Below are 21239 nucleotides of genomic sequence, written 5' to 3' on the forward strand. Positions count from 1 at the left end.
CTTCTCCTGCAAAATGCCTTCTGATAACCACAAGAACTCGAAGATGGGGAGCATGTCTAGAAGGCGGTGCTGACAGCAAAGAAGTGTTCCAGGAATACCATGCCTAAGGGCCACTCGAGACAATCAACGCATGAAACAACCACATTTTGCTCACAGCTCAATTTCTTCTTCGTAAGCTTTAGCTTGGTCAGAGGTAATGGATCTCCTGTCCAATCCCTTTTTATACAACACTATCAGCCAGAAAGAGGGTGTGTGTGTGAGTGAGAAACAAAGACAAAGAGAGTGGGGAACTTTCTTTCAGCCAGAAGTTCACATTCCCCCTTCTGAGAGCCACATGTTACTGCTGAGCAGAGAAGAAGCAAAAATGGATAGAGAGTAATTAATGCAATTTTTAGCTTTGTGCAATAGGCTAGTTTCTACACCAAAAGCAAGTAATGTGGGCCAGCAGCCCAAGTTTTTTTTTTAAAAAAAATAAATCCAAGAAAGTGAAAAATAGAGGCTGTTCCTCACATCACCATCTTGGCTTTCAGTCTCCCACCAACTTACTTTCTAGGCAAACTCTCACACTGCTCTCTATTCTCCAGCGACATGACATCCTACTCAGCTGTTCCTTTCCCCCTACAAGTGGCAGCCATTAAGTGGAGTGAGAGCAAGGAATAACACTGCACACGTTTCTCTTATTGGATGGAGCCAGGGAGGTGTGGGTTGGCAGTAGTCACGTGTCCCTGTAACGGCTAGTTAGGCCCAGAGGTGGTGAAGTGGACGCGAGAGAAGAATCAATCCCTAGAAGGAGTCGCAGGTGGACAAGAAGGTCTTCACCTTGCCTCAGATCTTTCTCCCCAGCCCTGAGAACATTACTCATCTGTGCCATCTTTGCCCCTCCCCTCTGCTCCAAAAAGCTTTAAAGAACTGGCAAGCGCTGCAGCTGCAATTCTTGAGAGTCAATGCTGAGTTCCAGTGCTTAAGATTTATTTGGTCATGGCAATTAAGTTAATGGCTGTTCACAGCCTAGTGCTGCTCCTGTGGGAGCTGTCTCCCGACACAGGGCCCTTCACATCGCCTGTCTGTCTGCATGTAACTAAAGGCCAGTCACGGATACCATAGCTGCCCTCTATGCTGCATACTGGGAAAGCCACTTTCCCCCTCCCACTTCATGAGCAAACCACCTGCTCCTGACCTTGATTAATGGCAATTAAGCGTTAAGAGTTTCCAGGCAGCCTCTGACAGAATAATGGGCTTTGAATATCTCCAGGGCCTTGTGCCACAGAAACACAAAATGCCTTAACAAGCAGCTATTAAGTAAGTAAGCCTCTTGGTAGCCCTAAAAACAATGTTCAGCTGGAGGCAATTCTATGGAAAAATTCCAGTGAGTTGACCACGGCTCTACAGTGGGCATGAGATTTATTTGGGACGCGGGTGGCACTGTGGTGTAAACCACTGAGCCTTGGGCTTGCCGGTCGGAAGGTCGGCGGTTTGAATCCCTGCGACGGGTTGAGCTCCTGTTGCTCGGTCCCAGCTCCTGCCAACCTAGCAGTTCGAAAGCACATCAAAGTGCAAGTAGATAAATAGGTACCGCTCCGGCGGGAAGGTAAACGGCGTTTCCGTGCGCTGCTCTGGCTTTGCCAGAAGAGGCTTAGTCATGTTGGCCACATGACCTGGAAAAACTGTCTGCGGATGAACGTCGGCTCCCTCGGTCAGTAAAGCAAGAAGAGAGCCTTAACCCCAGAGTTGTTCACAACTGAATTTAACTGTCAGGGGTCCTTTACCTTTACTTACAATGGGACTTTCACTTGGTTGTAAAGATGGTTGGTCTCAAATTTAGAGCAAATAGACTCATCTTTGCTCAGGACTTTGCTCAGGAGTGGGGAACCTTTGACCCTCTAGATGCTGCTGAACTACAGCTCCCATCAGTCCCAGCAAGCATGGCCAAAGGCCAGGCAAGATGGGAGTTGTAGTTCAGTAACTCCTTCCCACACCTGACTTAGATGTTGATCCGATACACCCATTCCAGAAGGTATCTTGGTACCATGTTGTTTTTTAGCACCCAGTTGGGCTGGTGATGGGCAACAAGATTACCTATGGACCACTGATGGGCCCCGTCACACTTCTTGAAAAGTATTCTTTTAATGACTAAGCGGGAGAGGGAAAAGATCCTTCAATAACTTGCATGATGCAAAAAAGTGAATTCAGCAGTTCCTACACATAATCTCTGTTCAATCCTGAAGACGACATTGAAGGGAAATGTTAAAATCAAGGCAGGGTGCTTCCCTAGCAGTAAGTGGAGGAAATAACCTAGAGCAGAATCCCAGCTGTTGGAGTACTGCACAATCCCCGCTTCTTCACAAAAATTGGGGAGGGAGCTATTGCTAGCAATTGCTAGATCCTATATTTCCAGTCCCACTTTCCAGTCCCACAATCATCATGTTTTCAATGGCATTTTAACATTGCATACCAATGAAAGTTAAAGCTATGGTTTTCCCAGTAGTGATGTATGGAAGTGAGAGCTGGACCATAAAGAAGGCTGATCGCCAAAGAATTGATGCTTTTGAATTATGGTGCTGGAGGAGGCTCTTGAGAGTCCCGTGGACTGCAAGAAGATCAAACCTATCCATTCTTAAGGAAATCAGCCCTGAGTGCTCACTGGAAGGACAGATCCTGAAGCTGAGGCTCCAATACTTTGGCCACCTCATGAGAAGAGAAGACTCCCTGGAAAAGATGGACTCCTAGGGAAAGATGGAGGGCACAAGGAGAAGGGGACGACAGAGGACGAGATGGTTGGACAGTGTTCTCGAAGCTACTAGCATGAGTTTGACCAAACTGCGGGAGGCAGTGGAAGACAGGAGTGCCTGGCGTGCTCTGGTCCAGGGGGTCACGAAAAGTCGGACACGACTAAACGACTAAACAACAACAACAACCGATGCAAAGCCAGTCACTGACAGCAGACTGTATCCTTGAAATAAGACCAGTCAGCCATTGTTCTCCTTCACTAGCCTTACTGAGCATTGCCAGTAACTCCACTTAAATCCAGCCGTTACCTTGGTGTAAGCCTATTACTGGAAGATGGCAGGAAGAAAAGAGCATCCTTCCTAGTGCTGTAATGAATAAGGTAAGCTTGCTGTCTATCCCAGCCTTCAGCAACCTGGTGCCCCCAAAATATTTTCTACTACAGCTCCTGTCATCGTAGACGCAGTGCTGTTTGGGGCTGATGGGAGTTGGAGTCCGAAGTGTCTGGAGTCAAAAACATCTCTACCAGGCTGGTGAAGGCTGATCTAGCCTGAGTGGTTTCTTGCCAACAGATCACACCATACTGCTGGCAGAGATACGCTGGATAGTCAAAATAGGCAAAGCCTCACTTGTGGCAGATGCACACTATGCCTGTGTGAGTCGCAGTTAGAGAGCCCTTTTTGGCTCTCAAAACCTTTGAAAGGTTTTACAGGGCGGGTGGTAATTGAAAGATCTTCACACCTGTTCATGAGACATGTTCAAAGATTTGGGCTAAGCCCCTGAGCATCAAAGCACATTTCTCTCAAGCACTGCATGTTACAGATCCTCTAGCTGGCTCCAATAATGCCACAGATGCTTCTATTCCTATGCAGATCCACCCTCTGCATACTAACCCTCAGAGTAATCCAATCGCACCAGACAATGCCCCGCTGGTCCCCATACCAACAGCATGCCAGTCATTGCAGGCCTTGGAGTCTGGCTAGGCTCTTTCTAGAGCTAATCCACACTTATCAGCAGCAAATGAGAAATGGCAAGCTGAGGACGAAAAGCTGGAGAGAGGGTGTAAAAATAAGATTGGCATGGGAGACTCGCTGGGAAAGGGAGTTTAGTCAGCTTCAGCACGTCCTGTGTTACCAAACATTTGAGACGGCGCCAAGGGAAGAAAAGCCAAATGCCACTGTTCTGGGATGTAAACATGAAAATCAGCTAATTGACAACTCGATGCCCTTTAATGCTGGGACAAGGCATCTATGGCTTTCCATCATCTCTGATCACTGACCACTTTGGCTGGGACTGATGGGAGGAGGAGACCAACAAAATCCGGAGAGCTACAAGTTCCTGCTTTAATGATATCACACACAGTCTTAGCTGATACCCCAACCTGTAAAACTACGGTGGCTAAGCTATGGTCCTCTAGATGTTATTGGACTACAACTCCCATCATCCACAGTCATCCTGGGTCAGTCAAACAGCTCCTGGGGAGCCACAGATTAGCCACTCCTGCTTTATAGTATTAGTGCCAGTCCTACTAGCAATCTGTGTGCATGTTTACTAAACGAGAATCACGTGAGGTGAATAAAGCAGGCAATTCTGAGCTCATCCACCATTGCTGTCTACCTACTCCTGACGCTGCGGACACTATGAATTGATATAAGCGAAAGACTGGCACAGCGATGGAGTCACAGGCAGGTGGGGACTGTGGGCACTGCATACGGGTTGGGTGCTTCTCCATCCCCAATCACACCTATCATCTAATGCAACATTTTAAAGATAAAACTAGGTCCAATTTTGTAAATGTAATTACAAAACATTATTTATTTTGCACATTTATATATACCTCTTCACCCCAGACTGTTACAGCAACAATTATGAAGAGCACATTGATGGCTTGTTGCTCCCATTCCCACTAAGTTTACTGCAATGTGCGAACTGCTTAATTTTAGGGAAGGAGCGAAGTGGGACCCAACTGCACATTCACAGTAGACCATTAACTATGGTTTACTGTGATATGCAAACACTGCCCTTGGATCTTGGCTGTCTGCAGAAAATACCTGATATATTAGGATTTTGAATTAAAACTTTATTAATGCTACTGCATTAATATCCGGAAAGAGAGCAAACACAGCCTATTGAAGCCAATCCTACACAACAACACTTTCATCAAGTTTAATTTCCCTCCCTGAGCTCAAATACTGCCATTCCAACTTAACAGATCCACCTTGGTCTTGACCTTTCAACATTTCATGTATATGCCACAGATTCTTACCCCGCAACTGAAGTTGTAAGTCAGATCTCTTTCTCGCTTGTTTGGAACCAATGGAATGAACTGAACAAATAAGATCAATATATTTTGCAAATGAGAACTACTGCCACCTGCTGGAAATTTTAAATGCACACTTATAGATACTTTTTTTCCAGTAAACCTGAGTAGGTAGAGAGCAAGATCACCACAGAGAACGCTTTAAAACAGAAATTTCCACACACAGACTTCGTAATCTTCCTCTATTCGAGAAAAGAATACAGATCCCCTGAACACAAGACAAAATACAAAGGGTGAGTCAGCCGGCAAATCTTTCCTGCATCCCTGGGTAGACATAATAGGCAGATTAAAAGAAAAAGAGATGGAGAAAGTCAGGAGCATTTATGTTTTCAGTTCCATGAGTTGACAACTCCAAGGAGCAAAACATTTCTAAGAGAGGAATGGAGAATGTACAGGGCTTGTTCCATGGGCTCCTGCTCAGAACTCGCTGTTCACACTTAAGAGGGCCACAGATTTAGAAAATTCTTTAGCCCTATAAGAATACCATTGCGATAATCCCAGTGGGCTCAAAGCCTAGAAATTACTGGTTGTGCTGCTGCCACCAGAGTTTTTATTTTCATGTTCCATGCAAGACAGAGTGCAGTAAATGACTGTTTATAGTAAAAAATATATCATAAAACTGTTTTTCTTTTGTTATAGGATCTCTACGGGTCATCTATTCTATACAGCAATGTACAGCATAACAGAACAGTCAGGTTCTCCGAACTTCACCCTACATTATGCAATACATACTAGAAGAAATTTCCATTGGGATGAAACACAAGAAGCAACAAACATATGACATGCTTTAATGTAACTCGAAATGACTGGAGCACCCATGGGCAACCCATGATTTAATCCTAGCATCAATAAATACAATAGCAAGCAGGGCTGGTCTTGTCAGTAGACAAAGTGAGATGACGGGTGTTCTCTCCTGTTTCCACTGCTCGAAAATCTGCCATTCATCAACTGTAAATAAAATAGTGGGCAATGGAGAGAGAGGCGGGGCAATTGTTGACAGCGGAAGGGGGAAATGCGGAAATATTTATCTTATTGAAATCAAGTTCCTTTGCAGTTTGCGATCGGTTTCATCGTCTCTAGGCATGAAGACCGTATTAGATGTGAAGCTTCCTAGGAAATGCCATTGATAATCGTGCACAGATTTGCCCGGTTTAGGCGGCGCTTGCTTTCGGCTCAGCACGTGGGGGCACTGCAGCGCTGCGCTTCCCTGGTGGCGGCGCGCGGCTTTGGAGGGGAGGGTCTCCTCGCCACGCAACCGCGGGAGAAGCCCTGCCCAGTCACACACACACACACCCCCGCCAGTTCTGCGCTGCTATGTTCCTACCCTGCGCCGTGCACGATTATGCACCGCCTCTGTCCCGCCTCGCGGAGCTTGTGCACAAGAGCAGCCGCCCCGCGCAAGGACTCCGCTCTCAGGGTCTCCAGCTGGCTTTTGTGCGTCAGTGCGCTGCCTCCTAGCTTCAGGACACAGTCCACCGCAGCCATTGCGCTGGCACAACCTCATGCCCACCAGCAGGGCACACTTCCCACCCCTGGAGCCCGCCTTCTTCGGCTACGCCACTTCCTATTTATTTCCTTAACACTTTGCTCCTCGAGCAAGGTGAGCTCCCTGGCCCGCTGCAGAACTCGCGGAGCCAAGTGCCGCTGCTTACTGTACTCAGAAGGAAGACCTACCAGTCCATGGAAGGGTGCGTAAGTTTGCGCCCCCTGGTGTGGTGCGTTGCCTTCAATGCGCCACTTTGACCTGTGGGACTCCCATCATCCCGGACCACTGGCTATGCTGGCCGGTGCTGATGGGAGCGTTGGTATCCAGCAACACATGGAGGACCACAGGTTCCCTGTCGCGTTCTAGACTAGAACCATAGAATTGCAGAGTCGGAAGGGAGCACGAGTGTCATCTAGTCGATCTCCATGTAATGCAGAAATCTTTTGCCCAGCGTGAGGCTCGAACCAACAACGCTGAAATTAAAGAGTCTTGTGCGCTCTTACCAAACTGGGCTAACCACAGGTCTAAGAGGCTGCTTCAAAAGTAGGAGGAACGGGGCTTGATAAAAGCAGAGCAAAGTTTCGATTCCCGTGGGGCGAAAGGAACCCAGCACTTTGAAAAAATACCATCGCATTAGACTTTTCTAATTTGTAGAAAATAGCCCGTAAATAGCCCGTTTTTCTACTCTCCGTATATCCTCGGCTAGACGGCGATTCCTTCATATCGTTAAAAGCAGAGGGGGTGGTGATTCCCGTTACACAAGTGCAGTGAGCTCTGTACATGTTCAAAGGCACTGTTTCCTTAGGCTGCGGGAAATTATGGAACTGAATTATGGAACTGTGTTTGCGTAGGCTACTTAATCTCTTTGTGCTGTGACTCTCTTTCCTTCTTCTGCCCTCCTGTTTTCCCCTTCAGTCGAAACCTAGACTATAAATTGCCAGGACCTGGGGCTTTTTTGGAATGCTAAAACTACTCTGTCAATTACCATGCATATTGATACTGTGTCGTTGTTAACAGCAACTGAGGCGGAGTAGACTGACATGGTTTTCCAAAACTGCAGGGTCAATCTGCAATCTGCAAAGTTGAAACAGGAGCGAGCCTGACCACCTTCCCCTGCCTTTGGAATTCGTAGGCAAATGCATACAAACGTGCAGTCGCCTTGCGTGTATGTTAGCTGTCGAATCTTTTAATCCACAAGAGCGCCGCTTTTTTTTCTTTTCTTTTTCTTGTGAATCCAAGGGTAGGAAATTATGAACGATCCCTCAACGCGTCCTCTGGGACAAGGCTTTTGGTTGGTTGCGAGCAGTGTCTGTTTTGATGATGTCAGCAGGGGGAAAAATACCAGTGGAGATTAGCGTGGATTCTTCTGCTTCTAGGAGCTGCTGCAGCTTCGGTGGGTATTATATTGCATAGCGAATAATTCCTCGCCCCAGTTATGGGGGGCAAGCGGGATGGGGGGAGAGCTTCGTGGCTTCGTTTGCATCCTCCAGTCGCTAAATTTGGGGGCCGCCAAATTTCTGCAAACTGGTCGGCTTTCTCTATGCTGAGAATGAATGTGCGGACATGCTCAATGAAGGGGTTTTAATTGCCGGAGAGAATATTATCTGCACGCAGGATGCTGCCGATTGATCGCTTTTCATTGCATTCCTTCGGGAGGGCATATGGAAATGTATCCCTGCTTGGACATACGTTTCCTTTTGTTTGACCTCCGCACCAGAGGTAAACGATGTCTGAAGGTGGAGGTTCTATTCAGCTGTCATCTGCAATAGCCCTTGACAGCACAATCCTCTGCGAAGCTTTTTTTAAGCCACCTGAGTCAGTGGTAGCGATCATCACATACTGTACTGATGAATTTTCAAGCAGGGTCCAATTCAGGAGCATGAGACTCTTAATCTGAGGGTCATGGGTTCGAACCCCATTTTGGCAAACAATTCCCTGCATTGCAGACGTTGAACTAGATTATCTTCAGGGTCCCTTCCGACGCTACAATTCTGTGACTCTATGTTTCAATGTGATTTGAGTGAACCTTGGCCTTACACATAACTTTCCCTAAACCAGTTTAAATAGTGGGAAATCTGATTTGTAACAAACCCGTTTGCCACAGAATATGCTAAACCTGCAACCTGTCATTTACATTTGCCCTGCAAACTGGGTTCCTAGAAGCCTAGGACTCATCTCAACCATGGTTTGGCATTACAGGTAAAGAACTGCCCCAGATGACTCATTTTTATACTGTTATGAGTGGCATAAGAATTTCTCACTTTCTGCATTCATAGTTTCATATACAGTAAGCCTGCAGGTTATGCAATTTTTTTTTACAAAATCGTGCACATTCAGCTTTACATGCATGGCAAAACCAAACCAAAACATAATTTAAAAGGGGTGCAAAGGTTCTGGGAAAAATGACTTTGGCAATCCCACCTGCTATTGAATACAATATGTTCTGACTATATCCAGTTTTGGTTTTAGGCCTGATCTCCACAACGTAACCCCCACATAAGTTGTGGGCTTGCTGTACTTCAAAAAAATTACTTAAGATTGTTTTTTTGCTAAACAAATGAGCTTCATATACTTTAATCCATGCTTTACCAACCTTGTGCCCTCCAAATGTTTTGAACTACGACTCCCATTGTACAATAAATACAAGGAAAACAATATAAATCAGCAAAACAATATGAATGAGCAAAGTCACAAAATGGATCTGTGTTTTTAAATTCATTCGTGCTTTCACTGGAGATGCTCCCAGGCTGTCCACCTGTCATTTTGATGTCAATTTAACTGACATTTCCCTCCCCTGCCTGTAGCTGCCCCAGTCTCTCACCTGGGAGCAAACCCAAGTTGACTTTCCTATTGCTGCGTTTTATGCTACTTTGTGTTTATAGGCCTGGTCCCCACATATGCACCTAGCCTGAGGTGGTTGGAGCCAAAATATAAGGAGGAGGCATCTCTATGGTCCATGGTACACTGACAATTAAGCAGAAAAGCAGGGACAAAGGAAGAGGCCTTGTACTGAATCAAACCACTGGTCCATCTTGCCCAGTACTTTCTACACTGACAGGCAGTGTCTCTCTAGGGTTCGAGGAAGGGGACTCTCCCATCTCTGACATTCTACCTTCTGGCACTCTGTGTCAATGAGACGCAGCCTCTTCTAGGAGTTACATGTGGAACTTCAGAAAGAGTTTGCTGACTGAATTTCTTCTTTTTTGTTTCAGGTTCCTGCAATGCTTATGTGGCATTTCTGAGGAAATCATGAAATTCGTGTTACTTGCAGCTGTGGTTTGGTGTATTGTAATACCACCATCAGAGACCAGCAAGGTAAAGGGGGTGGCAGTGGTGAAAGCACTCAATGCAAGTGAGAAATGAAAGAGACATTGTACAGGGAAGTAATTGGAAAGCCTTCCAGGCTAAGTTGAGATTCCCATTGGCTTTGGTAGTAGAGACTTTGCATGTGCATCTCTTACACTGAGTTCATCCTCCCAAAAATGTTGTCTTACTTATTTTGTATGTGCAAGGTTAGGTTAACTTGATTGCTGATAATATTATATGTGAGGCTGAGGTTCAGGACATTTTTATTTGGGAGTAAATAAAGCTCAACAGTACTTTTGAGCTCAACGGTACTTTTGAACAAACATCCATATAACCATGCAGTAATACTTGGATTTTTGTTGGCTGCTGTCTAGTTGTATTTTGGTTAACTAAGTTAACTAAGAACTGCTTCCTATCAGAATTTTTGACACATGGATTGCAAACCACTTCCATCCAGGTTTTTTTACAAAAAGGTAATTTGCATTAATTATGATTATTATTGGATTTGAATACTGCTTATATTCCATAATTGCTTCTAAGTGGTTTATAAGCATAAAATCAATTATAAAATTCATACATAATTAAAATGCACAATAAAACTATTCCATCAAAATATTAAAAACACTCATATTAAAAATATACAATAAAACAAGCCCATTAAATAGTATGAGAGTTAAACACTGAACTATAAAAAACAATTAAAACAATTGGATTAAGAAGTTCAAATTCAGGGGAATGAAACAGGCATGTCTTCAAGATCCGGCAGGATATCAATGCAAATGGATATTGCAGTTACTAGATAGGAGAGAAAGCTCACTAGTGAAGTCAAGTGTTGACCCTGCTGAAAATCTCATTCTCTGGTGTGGTGGGATGTTTTGCCAAATACTCTTTATTCCATTCCTATCTTACTTTGCTTCTTTAGAGCTTTGAGGACATCCGCTGCAAGTGTGTCTGCCCCCCATATAGGAATATCAGTGGACAGATTTACAAGAAGAATGTGTCACAGAAGGACTGGTGAGTCAATCTTCAACTGAAATTTTACATCCTCTAACGGCATAGCAAATGACCTTTGCAAAAACTTTACAACATAGTTCCTCAGGGGACTGTTCCAGAAGATTCTCTGGCTCAAAACCAGCTACTGCAAATAGTCAGGATTTGTAAATAGCTGCTTCTTACTGTGAATCAGGGCCTCCCAAAGTGCTACAATTCCCCATTCATCTTTTAAAGTCATAAGGTAGGGAAGCAATGAAGAAATGGCTGTTATCTTACATCTGCAACCATTTTCCAATCCCTTCCTGATGTTGATGGGAAGGTTTGTTGGAAGCAGTGAGCTCAAGTTCAGAATGTCCTGTGCCGCCTCAGAAAACACTACCTTGGTTCCCCACTGCCGTGAACAAGGATCCCCAATGGCCACCTGCGGCACTGTCCAAGTCCACCTGAACTCCCATCGCCTTACCCCATAGGCACCCACTTTCAACTGCAGCACTAGTATCACATGACGTTTGCTGTGCATTTGTGAGAAATCAGTCTTTTACTGTGGCAATCAGTCTATTCTCTGGAACTCCCCACCTATTCATACTAGGACAGTGCCTTCATAGTATCCCCCCCCCCAATGCGTGCAAAAACTTTTGTTGTTGTTGTTTTGGCAAACCTACAGACATGCAATTTTATTATGTATATTTGTTTTTAAAACTGATCGTTTTATCGGTATTTTGCTCATTGTATTAGGTTGCATCCAACCAAGTTGTATTCCGAGTAGATCTACTGGAATTACCTAAATTACTCCGGTCCATCCATTTCAGTGGATCTGTTTTGTGCATGACTAGCACGGGATGCGACCCGTTAACGTTTACTTCCTTTTAAAGTCTGTCGGTTTTATCAGTATTTTCTAAGGAATATGTTACGTTACTTTATGCTTTAGAGCTGGTTGGCCTGTCATTCGGCGACATATATAACGCTTGCTAAATAAAATAAATAATAAACTAACCCTGATAATCAGCTGGGGCTGATGGGAATGGAAGAGTCACAGGTGACAGCCATTCCTGCTGCATTCCGTGACAGAGGAGAGCTTCGATTCCCACTGTTGATGCTCATTTCTTGCCATCATTGCAGCAACTGCCTGCATGTGGTGGAGCCGATGCCTGTGCCGGGGAACGATGTCGAGGCATATTGCCTGCTGTGTGAGTGCAAGTATGAAGAGCGAAGCACCACCACCATCAAGGTACAAGACAAGACGAGCCTTTGCACTGCCTCTCCTTCTCACTGTATAGAACAGAATTGTGGCCATTGGGAATTTTGGATGAGTAGGGTTGAGGGTCTACCCATGAAGGACATAGCGCTAATGGTTGTCCCAACCATTTCTGAATTTCTGAAGATTTAGTCCACTGGTTCTCATGTGGCTTTTACAAACATAGGAGGATCCCGGCTGGATGAGGCCAAGCGCCCCTTTTTCTCCAGCACTCGAATCAGGCAGCAGCCCACCAGATGCCCATGGGAAGCCTGTAAGCAGGACCGGAGTGCAACTCCCTATCTGTGATTCCCAGCAATTGGTATTTCGAGTTACACAGCCTCTGACAGTGGAAGTAGAACATAACCATCATGGCTGCATTGCTAGCCTTATCCTCCACAAATATATCTTATCCTCTTTTGAAGCCGTCCAAGTTGGTGGCCATCACTGGCTCTGGTGGCAGCAAATTCCATAGTTTAACTGCAAGGTTAATACTTTGCCCCCAATCTTCCAGCATCATTGGATGTCCCTGAGTTCTTGTATTATGAGAGAGGGAAAAAACTCTATCCACTTTCTCCACAACTTGAATAATTTATAGCTGGAGGTACATGCATGGGTTTAAAGCAGGAGTAGTGTGTCCTGCACAAGTCCATGGGGCAAGCTTGTGCCTCAGTGGCCACATCAAAAGTCCCTGGTTCTCTGGAAATTGTAGCTTAGATGAACCCTGTTGACATTAAGGGGGTTGCAGCGAAATGAGCTGGGGTTTTTTTCCACTAGTTGGGAGTTTGCTTCTGGATTGTTTAATTCCTGCTAACTTGAAGGTTAACTTGGAACTGTCACATCATGCTTCCTAAATCATTCTGAAGAGACGTATGTTGCAATATAGGCTGTGTGACTTGCAGAACCCGATGGCTTAAGAATTGCTTCATCCAGTTTCCTTGCTGAACTTTGGCAGGTCATCATCATCATTTACCTCTCAGTGATTGGAGCCCTTCTGCTCTACATGGTCTTTCTGATGGTGGTCGACCCCCTCATCCGCAAGCCTGATGCCTACACCCAGCCCCTGCACAATGAAGAGGAAAGCGAGGTGAGCATGATGCCTTCCTCTTGATAATGAGCAGACTGGGGCGAAAGTAGACTGCATGAGGCGTGAGTCCTAACCTCAGCATCTGCTAACTTAATCAGCATTCTAAAGGGGCAACAGAATAGAGGGGAATATTCCATCACATTTATGACTCACCCGCCAAAGGACAGACAATATTCTATCCAATCCTTTGAAAACCCCAAAGATAAAAGTGCTTTGCTCCCTGACACTCAGAGGCCTTCTTCACCTTACTGTGGCTTGCAATCCTTTCCCAGACATTGGCCAGACCTTTTTAACTTCCATGATGTGCCAGATAACTGCTTCGCATGATGAATGCTGAAACTGCAGGCACACGGTCCGTACAATCCCAACTGTGCAAAACTGGAAAAGTTTCATTGAAATTTTATCTTTCTGGCCGCAGAGATCCTCCAGGTGGTTTTTCTCCATGAAGGCTTGCCAAAAGGTGTCAACACTTAAAAGGAATCCAATCAGACTTCCCCAATTTTGGGCCTCCAGATGTTATTGAACTACAAGCCCTGGTGGCCCCAGCTAGCACAGTCAGCAATGATGGGAGCTGTAGTCCAACAACAGCTGGGGACTGGAAGTTGGGGGAGCCTGTTTCAGGTTTCCTTTGATGTGTCACTGTTGAGCATTGTTGCTATGCTTCTGAGATGCATTGCCCCTTTGTAGATCCTTGAGGCGTTCATTCTTTCGGTGTTGCAGGATGCCCATTCACTGGCAGCAATACGCCCTTCGGCCGCCACCCGGGCAAACACAGTGTTGGAGAGAGTGGAGGGAGCCCAGCAACGGTGGAAGCGTCAGGTGCAGGAGCAGCGGAAGACGGTGTTTGATCGACACAAGATGCTCAGCTAGATCTCATGGAAGGTTTGCAGTCCGGGAGGGAGCAGCAGCTGCTGGTTAGCTGGGCAGGTAATTTCTGTTAGCCAGTGCAAACCCCGAGACCTGTAGCTTAAAATTTGTTGCACTTGCCCTTTCTAGTTTGTTTTGCTTGTTTTCCCCTCTTAGAAAGCAAGCTCAGTTGAAAGAAGCCACTGGCTGTGCATCCCAATCTTATTCTAGCCCATAAGGTGGAAGCCCTTTGTCTTCCCCATCATCTGAAACAGGTGTGAACTTGTGACCCCCAAGATGCTGCTTGGCTCGGTCTCCCATCATCCTTGGGCATTGGCCATGTTGGTTGGAGCTGATGGGAGTTGGAGTCCAGTGATACCTGGACAGCCACAGACAGGTTCTCCACCCTCAGTCTCAAACTATATTTCACTCACCAAGCAGTGAGCATTGCCCCTTAATTTAAATGTGAGCTGTGGGAAGTCCAGAAAACAACAACCTTTAGCTTCTTTGTATCTTTCGAGAAGCTAAAAATAGCAGCAAATTGTGCTGTGTCTTGTAATCTGCCAGGCAAACGTCTAGTTTTAACTGAAGAACGAGGCATTATATTGTTGTTGAACTTTCACTATTGCAAAAGAGGAAGAAGCAGCTGACAGAGAAGTATTCTAATCTTTCAAAGAGAAGGCTCTGGCTCTGATCATTAAAAGAGATCATAAATGAAATGCATTTAGCTATTACATCATGAACTCTCAGAAGCACTTCCTTTGGAGACTTTAAGACTGCTTAACTTTGCACCAAGCAAGTAATAAAAGTTTTGTTATGTCAACAGTAACAAACTTTGTTTAAAGTAGGGTTTGTTACAATAAACCATTGTTAAAGATAACCCAAGTTCCTGGTCAAAAGAAACTGTGGTTAATCTAAGCCAGGAAGGAGATGCTTGTAAACTCTTCATTTGATCCAGAGGTACAAGATGCAGGTAACTTGCAACTTACGTGTATTTAACTTGTGCACATTTAGCTTTATGCACTTGGCAAATTTTGAATTAAAAAAATGAAAAGGGGGCACACATCTGGGGGGGGGGGGAGAGACTTTGGCAATGCCACCTGTCATTGCAGCCAATGTGTTTTGACTATACACAATTTTGGCTTCATGTGCTCTTCCCAAAACTCCTGCATAAGTTGAGAGTTGTCTGTATTGCTTGTTGGAGTAGGTCTAAGATTTTAAACTGGGTTCCATGGAAGCATGAGTGGGGAGAATAAATACTTTTAGAAATACACAAACTAGAAATACACATTTCTAGTTGCAAACACACAGTTTTCCGCACGTTAACGAGCTTGATTTGATGTATACCCTCCAAGAATTGTGCATCTGCATACAAAATGGACCCTGCTTTTATTTATCTGTTTATTTATTTTATACCGTGATGAAAAAGTCCCCTTGAGGTAGTTCAAAAATATAACAATTTTCATAATAAAACAATATCTTTGCATTTGCTTTCATGTGTGTCTTGTGCAAGGAGAATTGTCATTCGGCTTGTGGGAGTCTGTTTCAGTACGTAGAAACTGGACTCTCGATCCCAGTGTGAAATGTTGCTTATAAAAATATTGGGTGTAGTCAGTCAAGTTTTACTCTGAGTACACCCACTGAAATTAATAGGCCTGCCTTAGTCAAGTCCATTAATTTCATTGGGTCTACTCTAAGTAAGATTTAGTTGAATACTACCCTTTGGATTTCAATTTGGCTTTACAAGGTGCCAATTCAAATATGGGCAGTTGTTCATAGTGACGTTCCAGTCCTCAGTAATCAGTTTTGTTTTACTTGGTCCACAGTTGACAGCCTAGCTATGTGCAATATGGCTGCTGCATATGTAATATCACATATACCAGCCTTCCCCAAATTGGTGGTCTCCCATTGTTTTGGACTTCAGTTCACATGAGCTGGTAGTACAAGCGTCTGGAGGCTGGAGGAGATTGAGATACACTTCCGTTTTCATGGTACCCACAGCAGGTTGTCCTGTCAGCATGGTACCACTGGTGAAGGGGGCGTAGTTTAAACCTAGTGCATTCCTGTAATGTCATGTAGTAATAATGGTTTCTCCAATGAAAAAGTCAACAGCAAAAGGTGTTTAAGGATGACCTTTTTCCTGCTGCATGAAAGAGATGTTTATGTATTAAGTGACCTGTTCTGTTCATTCCCCTTAAGGAATCTCTGGCAGATTGGGAAATCCTTGTTACTATGCAGCATCTTTTCATTAAACAAAGAAACTGGTGTGTAACCTGTGTCTTTTGTGATCCATGTACCCATTGCACTTCTGCTAAGCAATAGGATCTGCCTATAGTCTATCCTCTTGTATTTTCTCAATGATGGCCTCTGTATAGTACCTTTCTGCAACTATACTGCACTGATCTGACTCAAGTGCTCCCTCGTGTGGATTCTGTTCAGATCTCTTGAAATCTTGAAGGCCTTTTGTCATTTTAGGCCAGCCCATTTTCTCAGACAAATATTTAACAAATCAAAGTGATATTTAGAGAGCACCCCTTTATTTTTTGTCCCTGAAAATGCAACACTTTTCCAATAGAAAATGTGGCAGTGCAAGGCAAAGTTATTTTAGCTGCTGATTCTATGAGTCCTCTGAGTAATTAAACTGAGAAACAATGCATTCAAAGAATATATGAGCTTTGATCCTACGCATGGCTACATCAAAGAAGATCCCTCAGACTTCCATTGCACTTACTGTCACATAAGATTTCAGAGCATTGTGGCTGCCAAATCTGACCCATTTTAACAGACATTCTAAGACTGTACTCTCCAAGCCTCCAAGGTGTACGCAAGGCTTCAGGAAGGGGCCAGTTCATTTTAAGCCACTCCTGAGACACCTTGCTTCACCTTGGACATAGCCCAAATCACTTCAGTTCTGGATCTGGACTTCATCCAAAGCAAAATCACACACCTAGTTTCATTCATCAGATTCATTTAGTTTCTATTAGAACCATGGCTTTCAGCATAGCGGCACCAGTATTTTGGAACGCTGTTCCTATTGAAACCAGACAGGTACCTTCAATTCTGATGTTTCATCTGCTGAAAAAAATTTTGTTTTGTCAAGCCTTTTTATAGCATTCATTGCTGTTAATTTGGGCTTGCGTTTTAAGTTTCTATTGCCTTTTTGCTGTGCACTGCCACAATATTTTTCTTGTGAGTTGGTGGTTTGTAAATACCCAGATAATTAAACCTCCTCCCTCTGTTTCACAATAAGCCTTTATTGTCCTAATGGGTGGTAAAGATGTTAATCAGACATCTTGAGATGCAGAAGGGATAAAGGGGAATGGAAATTGCAAGAGAGTAGGGAGATCCTAGCAGGCTCACCTCTCCTTCGGAAAAGTTTCCAGATGTTGCTCTTCAAGCGTGTCTTGGCATGTGCTCCTAAAGTTTCTCTTTGAGGCATAGCTGGATTCTGTCCTAATGTTTCACACAACCCTAGTAATTCAGTCCTTAAGCTCCTAAAAAAAGTTATGTAGAAAGACCTTTTTGCACACACCCGAAAATTACCACAGATGTTTATAAGACAAGCTTGGCATTGTTTTGTTTAAAATGATTTTTTAAAAGCTTGAGAAATAAAATTCCCATGTGGATGCCAGATATCTATTGCATTTCGATTAGATAATGGCCGCATCAATTTTAAGATGCTTTCATTGTGAGGTCCTAGGCACACACACATAAACACACAGAGAGAAATGGAATGGTTCTTCAGTGGTAAACTTCAACCATCTGCCACCACACTGGAAGAGAGAGTGACAATCTTGTGAGAAGGACTCATACACTGTAACTAAATGGTATAGGGCAACAGGCAGTAGTGAATGTCATGGTGGCACTTACTTGGTCTCCTGACAGCTGAGTCACCGCTGCTTTCCAAGGATGGAGAGGGCCAAAGTGGCAGGGAGCTTAGCGTGGTGCAAACACACCACCAGGAATACCATATTGGCTCTGTCGCTGTGTTTGCACTGTGCTGGCCTCCCCACCACCTTGCCCCTCTCCTTCCCAGTAAGCAGCAGTGACTCAGCTGTCAGGAGGTCAGGTGAACACTGCCGCCCCACCGCACCATCTGCTATTGACTGTAGGGGAGCATCTGTCAGGCACCTGTGTGTAACTGTGAACAAAGGTGTCCTGAGGCTGCCTCTGGAGAGAGAGGCCATGCTGAAATTCTTATCATTCTTCAAGAAGTGGAGAGAGATTTTGCCGGCAGAAGATCCCAGCTTTGATCCCCAGCATCTCCAGGCAGGACTGAGAGAGACTCTTGCCTGAAACCCTGGACAGCCGCTGCCAGTCTGTGTTGGCAGCACTGAGCTGCATGGACCAGTGGTGTGAATTGGTATAAGGCAGCTTCCTATGGCTGGGGAAATGGGGGGGGGGGAGTGTGGGTAGCCATTTTTGAAGACATTTTTTATTTTGTTGGTCTATATTTGGCATTGTTTTGTTTTATATTAATAATACTTTCATATTCCACCCTTCAGGGGTAAAAGCACCACTCAGGGCAGCTTACTACATTCAAAAAATGAATAAAAAACAAACACACCAGTAATATATACAACAACCAACCATGGAGACAGGAACAGGTCCAAGCATGAAAGCGTTTATCCGCCACATATAACAGAAACCTGTCAGAATAAGTCTGTTAACTTTTCAGCCTCTGACACCTCCTCCCAGTCTTCTCCCTCTTCTGCCTCTGACCACTTATTGTAATCCCACCACTAGTCCCCTGGCTCTGAGGCATCTTCCTCTGGGAGTTCCCCAACTGGTTCTTCCCACCATTCCTCTGCATCCCACCATTCCATGACAGAAGGGCTTTATACGTCTTTATAGGTCATAGCCATCCCTTTGAATTGTGCCTAGAAACAGACTGGTAGCTACTGGAGCTGTCCCTTCCCATGCGGCTTGAGTTTGTGTCATGCATGCATCCTGTCTTATGGCCATTGCTACTGATGGGATCCTGAAGCTGAGGCTCCAGTGCTTTGGCCACCTCATGAGAAGAGAAGACTCCCTGGAAAAGACCCTGATGCTGGGAAAGATTGAGGGCACAAGGAGAAGGGGACGACAGAGGACGAGATGGTTGGACAGTGTTCTTGAAGCTACTAGCATGAGTTTGACCAAACTGCGGGAGGCAGTGGAAGACAGGAGTGCCTGGCATGCTCTGGTCCATGGGGTCACAAAGTGTCAGACGCAACTAAACGACTAAACAACAATAACTGATGGGGAAGAAGACAAGGAGTTCAACAGAAGGTGGAGCCAGAGTCAATGGCTGGCAGAGTCAACTAATTCTAGTTTTGTTTCCAACCTCCTCCTCCCTGCTGAATCATACAAGGCACAAAACTGAGACTAAGAGGAGGAAGCTGACAGGAAATGCCACTCTCTGAACTGGTTGTAAGAAGACAGGCCTGTGGAAGCACACTGAGGACAGACTAAGGATGGTTGAGCAGTGCCCCATTTGCCCATATGAACCAGCCTCCACCGCTTATTCATTGGCCAAACAGGAAGCATATAACTAAATATGTAGGAGGTTTGGAAAGGCCACCATCTAGGATCCTACTTCCCACATTCCTCTCACTTCCTGATGTTTCTGGCTCATTTCCTAGTGTTTGGGGGAACTTTCTAGAATTTGCCAGGGAGGAAAGAGAAAGAATGCCCAGATTGACACCTTCACGTTTTGCTAGCAACTATTGAAATATTGAAAGGTGTGGGCAGATGCTAACTGTCCAAAACTGCTTCAGGGCACAAGATATTTTGAATCCATCCAATTTCGTTTTATGCAAAGGAAACCATGCATTTATTATTGCAGCTGTCAAAGGATCCTGCCAAGATCCAGTGGAGGCGGGGGGGGGCGGTGTCTCAGAGTTCAAGATTATTTCCTACAATGTTGCTTATGATTTATTATGTTTTTTTCTCTCTACATCTAAAATAAACCCATTAAATACTTCAATGCACATAAACGAAAATAAATTTTAAGTGATAAACTGGGAACAGAGTTCAGTGTTGAAACTGTGATATATATAGATGAGGGGAAGAAATCATCTAGGTTACAATCATACACAGACTCTGTCTGAGGGTAAGCGCAGCCAAACTCAGTGGGACTTCTGAACAGATGTGCATGGTACTGCACTGCGAGTTCTGCTTTCTCTTGTATATTTCCCCCCTGTTAAATGTCAAGATATCCAACTTGGGAAGTCAATCTCAGGGCCTCAGCAAGGGCATAGCCTTATTACACAGAATGAGACAATGTGAAGAGGTCTATAAGCATCCATCTACCGTTTTAACTATTGGTTTGCTCATTGTGCTGTTTTGTCTCCTTGGGATCGACTCCATACCAGGATGCACATTATAAATTACGAGACAAGATTACCATCGGGATCTGCTGGGGGACAAGGTTCTTCCATCAGGAAAGAGATCTCTCCTAGAGGTGGTATCATTTGGTTCCCATCTTTCTCCTAAAAGCTTTCAAACATCATCAACGTTGTCATTATTATTATTAATGCATATTAGCAGATTCCCATAAGATATATAGGCCAGATGCTTTTTTAAGGGTAGCTTCTTGAAAAATATTGTTTCTGCAGTTGGTTCCGATCCCAATCGCTCAAGATAATATATTATGGCCACCATTATATTTTAAAAGTACTATGGTAGCCAGAATACCGTATTTTTCGCTCTATAGGACGCACTTTTTCCCCTCCAAAAATGAAGGGGAAATGTGTGTGCGTCCTATGGAGCGAATGCAGGCTTTCCCGGGCTTCCTGCAGCTCCGCGCCACCCTCCGGATCCCGGCGCGAAGCCGCGCGGGGCTCCGGAGGGTAGCGCGGAGCTGCCTGAGCTCCAGGGCTTCTTGCAGCTCCGCGCCACCCTCCCGATCCCGGCGCGAAGCCGCGCGGGGCTCCGGAGGGTGGCACGGAGCTGCCTGCGCTCCAGGGCTTCTTGCAGCTCCGCGCCACCCTCCAGACCCCTGCGCGAAGCCGCGCGGGGCTCCGGAGGGTGGCACGGAGCTGCCTGCGCCCCAGGGCTTCCTGCAGCTCCGCGCCACCCTCCCGATCCCGGCGCGAAGCCGCGCGGGGCTCCGGAGGGTGGCGCGGAGCTGCCTGCGCCCCAGGGCTTCCTGCAGCTCCGCGCCACCCTCCCGATCCCGGCGCGAAGCCGCGCGGGGCTCCGGAGGGTGGCGCGGAGCTGCCTGCGCCCCAGGGCTTCCTGCAGCTCCGCGCCACCCTCC

General features: G+C 45.3%; 2 protein-coding genes across 6 annotated transcripts in view; one reads left to right on the top strand and one right to left on the bottom strand.

Annotated features, from left to right (window-relative positions):
• LOC308479311 (uncharacterized protein) overlaps positions 1 to 6611 on the bottom strand; it is a 41383-nt gene extending 34772 nt beyond the window's left edge. The window contains exon 1 of one of the 2 annotated variants that reach the window (XM_081009905.1): positions 6369 to 6611. In XM_081009905.1, the coding sequence (XP_080866031.1) occupies positions 6369 to 6529 (161 nt within the window). In that variant the 5' untranslated portion in view covers positions 6530 to 6611. The remainder of the gene's footprint in view (positions 1 to 6368) is intronic. The other variant, XM_081009906.1, reaches the window with a different exon arrangement.
• A 3-nt stretch (positions 6612 to 6614) lies between these two features.
• On the top strand, positions 6615 to 16268 carry TMEM9 (transmembrane protein 9). Of its 4 annotated transcripts, none has more exons than XM_081009937.1 (7): positions 6615 to 6732; positions 7770 to 7923; positions 9743 to 9845; positions 10759 to 10850; positions 11949 to 12057; positions 13019 to 13150; positions 13871 to 16268. In XM_081009937.1, the coding sequence occupies exons 3-7, from the start codon at positions 9780 to 9782 to the stop codon at positions 14018 to 14020; spliced, it is 549 nt and encodes a 182-aa protein (XP_080866063.1). In that variant the 5' UTR covers positions 6615 to 6732; positions 7770 to 7923; positions 9743 to 9779; the 3' UTR covers positions 14021 to 16268. The 4 variants fall into 4 exon arrangements, with proteins under 4 accessions (XP_080866063.1, XP_080866062.1, XP_080866065.1 ...); XM_081009939.1 differs by having other exon boundaries at positions 6646 to 6736; XM_081009936.1 differs by lacking the exon at positions 7770 to 7923 and having other exon boundaries at positions 6640 to 6732.
• The last annotated feature ends 4971 nt before the right edge of the window (positions 16269 to 21239 follow it).

This window comes from Podarcis pityusensis (genome assembly GCF_964106645.2).
Source record: "Podarcis pityusensis genome assembly, chromosome: 6".
Classification (NCBI taxonomy): domain Eukaryota; kingdom Metazoa; phylum Chordata; class Lepidosauria; order Squamata; family Lacertidae; genus Podarcis; species Podarcis pityusensis.

Coding starts and splice junctions, on each gene's coding strand:
- TMEM9 (XM_081009936.1), top strand. Junction 9,846..10,758: donor CACCATCAGAGACCAGCAAG/GTAAAGGGGGTG, acceptor TTGCTTCTTTAG/AGCTTTGAGGACATCCGCTG. Junction 10,851..11,948: donor AATGTGTCACAGAAGGACTG/GTGAGTCAATCT, acceptor CCATCATTGCAG/CAACTGCCTGCATGTGGTGG.